The sequence below is a fragment of the Dasypus novemcinctus genome, chromosome 21 (genome assembly GCF_030445035.2).
Source record: "Dasypus novemcinctus isolate mDasNov1 chromosome 21, mDasNov1.1.hap2, whole genome shotgun sequence".
NCBI classification, from domain to species: domain Eukaryota; kingdom Metazoa; phylum Chordata; class Mammalia; order Cingulata; family Dasypodidae; genus Dasypus; species Dasypus novemcinctus.
In genome coordinates this window covers 1,196,993-1,202,946 of record NC_080693.1, presented here as the reverse complement: position 1 = coordinate 1,202,946, position 5,954 = coordinate 1,196,993, and the positions used below count along the sequence as shown (strand labels likewise).

The window sequence follows — 5,954 nt, the reverse complement described above, 5'->3', positions numbered from 1 at the left end:
AATAACCTAGTTATTCCAGGAAAACATTACTTTGTAAGTTATTTACCTGCAACCTATATACTGTTTAAGAGTAGTCTTAGTTTTACAATCTCTATTTACATGTACATAACATTTTATGTTCTCATAATTCTTTTAAAAGAAAATTGAGTTATCAAGTTCAGAGTGCTGGCATTCCTTTACTTTGTTTACTTCTGAAAAAATAAGAGCAATATAAATTTGAGATGGAAGAAATGTAGAAATTAACTTCCCCTTTTAAAAACTTTATTACTTGTTGCTTTATTTTTCATTAGCATTTCTACCATTATGAGAATCTCTAATTACTTTTAGAAATATTAAATTCATGAAGTAGGTGTTTTTACAAATTTTATGGAAAAGAAAACTGAGAGTCATATACATGAAGATCTACATATATACTAATTAAATGGTAGAATCAGACATGAAATATATCTCCTCCTGTAGTCTGCAAAGATTTAACTCTGCTCTGCTAACACGTTATAAATTCAACCTAGAAACCTATAATTGATTGGTGATTGTGAAATAATAAATAAAATATGTTCTCTCTGTCCCGACAGTGAAACTCTCTTGCATTTTTGCAATACCGTAGAAGAAGTCTGATATGGAATTTAGCGAGGAATAAAATTAAGCCATTATTTTTAAGATCTCAACTTCTGCATGAAGCTGGCCTAAAAAGGTTAGAGCTTATAAATAGCAAAGTTAGCTATTTTTAATCAGAGTCATCATACAATGCTGTTGTAAGTTTTCAGCTCCTTATTGAAGTAATTTTTTGAAAAATTCTAAAATAAAGAGGAGCAGAGATAGAAAGCTTTTATTCTTGAGCTCAGGAGGTCAAAGTGGCAGGCATCCTGCCTTCTTACAGGGAGCAGAGCTTCTCTAGAAGTAACTACATTCGTCCGGAGAAAAAGGACACAGAGCAGGCAGGTGAAGTGCATTAGCACTGAGGATTAGAGAGGCTGGATAACCAAGTCTGAAAAGTACATTCTGTGGTTTCAAGGCAACAGGGAAATCCATTCCCATTTTGATGACAAGGTAAAATATGACTCAAAGCTGAAGGAACTTCAGAGGAAAACATTTAGCACTTGAGGAGTAAGTAAGGGTTTCGCTAAGGGTGATTGTGAAAAGAAGTTTATGAAGCAATCAGGTATGAGTATAACATCCATTACCGACACACACATCAAGCAATACTTTTCTATATCAGCTTATTCATGTTCTGAAATATGTTCAGGTTTTATGGGAAAGTATAATGGTATTTGACACAACACAGAAGAATAAACATTAAATTTAGTGACCCTGATGTTATCAATACATAGTTTTCCCCACAGATTAATATCTACCTATCAAGAGTTGCAAGTGATTCCTTTGAACAGAGAAAACTAAGTACATGTGTATATTCAAGGAGTACATGGAGAAGCATGAGAAATATATGATGGCATTTAACGGGAACAATTTAGTATTCATGGAATGGATTATAATTGATTATAATATTTGATAAGCTCAAATAAATAGTACCCTCCAATCTCTACTCAGATTCTACAAGGTCATCATATTATCATAATTATTAAAATTCATGAAATAGGACTAATGAGACAGGGATGCATAAAAATTACCTATATTAAATATTTTAATCTTCTAGGCAAGTCTTTAACTTCCAGTAAGTCCATTTTGTAATTAGTAAATGGTAGAAATAGATGCAAACATGTGCACAAGCTAGTAAATATTACACTTTGCTGCTATCCTTATTCTGGAAACAAGTATAAAAAGCAGGGAGCCCAAAAGAGCATGAAGAAGCATGTTATAGCCTATTGACCAAAACATTTTAATCAAATAAAAATGTTTTAATGTGAGACAATATATGAACTTAGATTTATTCCTTCTACATGTGAATTCTCCATGTTTCTTAGGAGTTGTTTGTCTGACTCTTCATTGCCAAGGGAAACTTTCCTAAGATGCCCAACTCCACCACAGTGACTGAATTCCTGCTTACAAGATTTTCTGATGTGTGGGAGCTCAGAGTCTTACATGCCATGCTATTCCTACTGACGTACTTGGCAACCCTGATGGGGAATCTTCTCATTGTCACAGTAATCACCATCAATTGGAAACTTCATACACCCATGTATTTCTTCATTAGGAATCTGTCTGTCTTAGACATGTGTTACATTTCTGTCACTGTTCCCAAGGCATGTGTCATCTTCCTGCTTGACAACACGGCAATCTCCATGGCTGGATGTACAGCTCAGATCTTCTTTGTGGTTGCATTTGTAACAGTAGAGTTTCTGTTCCTCACCATCATGGCCGGTGACCGCTATGTGGCCATCTGCCAGCCCCTCCACTACCCTGTGGTCATGAAACCTCAGGTCTGTGTCCAGATGACTCTGGCCTCTATACTCAGTGGTCTGGTCCACTCTGGATTCCACACTGGCAACACATTCCGACTTCCTTTCTGTCAATCCAATGTAGTCCATCAGTTCTTTTGTGACATGCCCTCTCTTCTGAAGCTCTCCTGCTCTGACACCTTAAACAATGAAATTTTAATTTTCATCTCATCAGTAGTGGTTGCTGGTGGCTGCTTTGCCTTCATCATCATGTCTTATTTTCACATATTTTCTACTGTGCTCAAGTTTCCAAACAGAGGTGAGCAAGGAAAGGCCTTTTCCACCTGTGTTCCTCACATCTTTGTGGTAACCATCTTTGTCAGCTCAGCAGTTACTGTATATGTGAAGCCAACCTCTAGCTCACCCACATATCAAGATATGCTCACTTCTGTGTTCTATTCTATAGTCCCTCCTTTCTTGAATCCGATAATCTATAGTCTTAGAAACAAGCAGATAAAGGAAGCTGTAAAGAGAGTTATGAGAAGAAAGCTTTACTTAGGAAAAAGCATAATTGTTTAAAGCTGAATTTTCCAATCATAAAAAACAATCAATTCTCAGACTAGTGTTTCATGGAATTCCTTTTTACCTGTGATTCATTAGTGCTCCCCCTTGATCTCAGAGTAGGTCTTTTCCTCCCAGTCATTATGTCTGTTTATCTTTGACCTTTTTGTAAAGCAATCTGAACTCTAAACTAATCAGGTTTTATAACACTGTTGTTGGATTATCACAAAGGGACTTAATAGATAATCAGTCAGTAGCCAAGTGAAGAAAACCATGTGACAGATTTTTAAAAATCTTTTCTTTTGTATGATGCTTTGAAATGGAATCAGTCACTGAACAACCAGGGGAACAAAACACATATAGTGGGTGATCTAGAAGATACTTACCTCCAGAAGTTGCTTTGCATATACATTTTCATATCTGTTGTCTGGGTTGGATATGTATTGGGCTTCGGTTTGAAGCTTTTAATATGTATCATTAATCAAAAATATTATCAAGATTGAATCATGTGAGACTTAACAAGTATGTGCAAATAAAGCTTATTTGAATTTCAACCTCTTCTTTCAATGCAACTTTTATTTGAAATAAAGTAACATATAGACAGTTCTCAATAACAACCTTCTTAAGTTTCAAGAATAACTTGAATATTATTATTGTACCTAAATTTTTTCACTTATGAAAAATGTTTCTAAAATAATTTGATAACAAGTGATAAAACAGATTTTACATATTTATAAATACCACCAATTAGCTTCATAAAAATGATGGCAAATTTGTACTCCTGCCAATATTCTATTCACATGCCTACCTACCTGTATATGATATAGTCATTTACTAATTCTTATTCCCATCATGGGCAAAACATCTCATCATTGATCCAATTTGTATTTCCATTATTTCAAGAGAAATAGAGAATTAGTTCACAACATATGGTTAGGAGGGAGTTCTCCAGGGCATATATACAAGGTACATAAAAATGATTGGATATGTTCATAGTAGTTACAGTTAAAATGACAACTGAGTGAGTGCTGAGTTCCTAGCCAGGGGAGCTCTATCACATTCCCCAATGGAAGAGCAACATTCCCCCAAATGCAACTAAGAAAGATGGTTCAACAATGAGCCCCCGATACAGATGACTATGCTTATGAATCTGTGCAACTGAAATATGAACTAGGTCTAGAGGTGCAGGGTGCCTCCTGAGAGCCTCCATGTTGCTCAAATGTGGCCACTCTCTAAGTCAAACTCAGCATGTAAATGCATTACCTTCCCCCCAGTGTGGGACATGACTCCCAGGGATAAGCCTCCCTGTGCTGATTATTACCAAGCACCAGCTGGTGATATAACAAGAAAAAGACCTTGAATAAAAGGGTCAACTCAGACCAGCAGAATGTCTCAGCCTACATGTAGGATCAGGTGTTAAAAACTGTATTTTGACCTTGAGTAAAAGGGAGAAATGGAAAGAACAAATGAGTTTATATGGCTATTTGTCTTCGAAAAAGAGTAGGGAGGTCCTCAGAGGGGTCAAGTTTATGTGTGCCTCAACAGGATCCCAGAGACAGCCAAAGTAGATACAAGCCCAGGTACTGGCTCTCCTGAGAGCTACAGAGAACCACAGGTTCTACAGTCATGGCAGATGGCTATAGAGTTCAGTGCCATGTCAGTTGGCCCTACATTGGAGTTTGTATTCCTGAGTGTGATACAGTTGGACTCAGATATGACCTTTCTACACATGCCTTTTCTGTCACTTTCACTGAAACTGTGGTTGGTGCTGGGGTTGATGTATACTCAGGAGACCTGAATCTCTGGACTGTCCATGTGACAGCTGGGCCCTGAGCATCAGAAGACTTGTAATTCCTGCCCTCTGGTTCATTGGACTTACCCCAGCCAGCTAACAGGGAGGTGAACGTCAACCACCGCACCAGGGAGCCAAGAGTGCCTACAACTGCAAGCAGGAGAATTGCATCCATCATCCATGTGCAATCTAAGCCCCCTCTCAATTCAGAAGTGGAGTGGACATAACCATTTCAGGGTCACAGGATGGAGGAATAGAGTATGGATTAGAGTGGACTTACTGATACTCTACTATGGATCTATTGTGATTAGCAATGGAAGAAACTGTAGCACAGATGTGGAGAAAGTGGTGTCATGGTAGCTGCTGGGGGTAGGGAGAGGGAAGAAGAGATATGATGTGGGGGCATTTTCAGGACTTGGAGTTGTCCTGGGTGGTACTGCAGGGACGGATGCTGGACATTGTATGTCCTGCCATGGCCCACTGTGTGGACTGGGGGAGAGTGTAAGCTACAATGTAAACCATTATCCATGTGGTGCAACAGTGTTCCAAAATGTATTCACCAAATGCAATGAATGTGCCACAATGATGAAAGAGGTTGTTGATGTGGGGGGAGTATGATGAGGGGATGGGAGGTATATGGGGACCTCTAATATATATATATATATATTTTTTTAATGTAACATTTAAAAAAATAAAGAGAGAAAAAATATATTTGACAATATCAGGAGGTAGGAACAAAAAGGTATTAGAATAAAAATATGACACAGAATGGAAACAAACATTAACAGGAACAAATGAACGTAATCAGAAGTGTTAAATAAGAAGGTTAATAAAAGAAACACTACAAATACATATATTTTTGAAGTTATAAAAACTTTGTCTGAAAGGATGATAGCACATCTGTGATGAAACCAGCAGCCACGGAGTATGTATTTTTGATGAATTTTACAAGGCATGGAACTGAAAATCACAGTGAACCATGTGATAGATTGTGATAGACTGTGTCTGTGATAGACTGTGGTTACTAGTACAAATATGAGAGCATTCCTCCTGAAATATAACAAATATATGATGTTAACAATAGGGAAGTTTATGGGAAAAATACACCAAATGTGACTTGGGGACCTTAGATAGAAGTAATATTTTGATGATGTTCTTTCACAATCTACCACAAATTTTCCTCACAATCTGCCACAAATTTTCCAGAACATTGCAAGGTGAAGGTGGAGGGGTGATGTATGGGAATTCTGCACAATATGCATGATTGT

The 5,954-nt window shown here is 37.3% G+C and overlaps 1 protein-coding gene across 1 annotated transcript; it reads left to right on the top strand.

Moving 5' to 3' along the window:
- The first annotated feature begins 1,964 nt into the window (after positions 1–1,964).
- Positions 1,965–2,912, top strand: LOC105745074 (olfactory receptor 14C36-like). The gene has a single exon (XM_012521122.2). It carries the CDS (start codon positions 1,965–1,967, stop codon positions 2,910–2,912), a length of 948 nt encoding a protein of 315 aa, XP_012376576.2.
- The last annotated feature ends 3,042 nt before the right edge of the window (positions 2,913–5,954 follow it).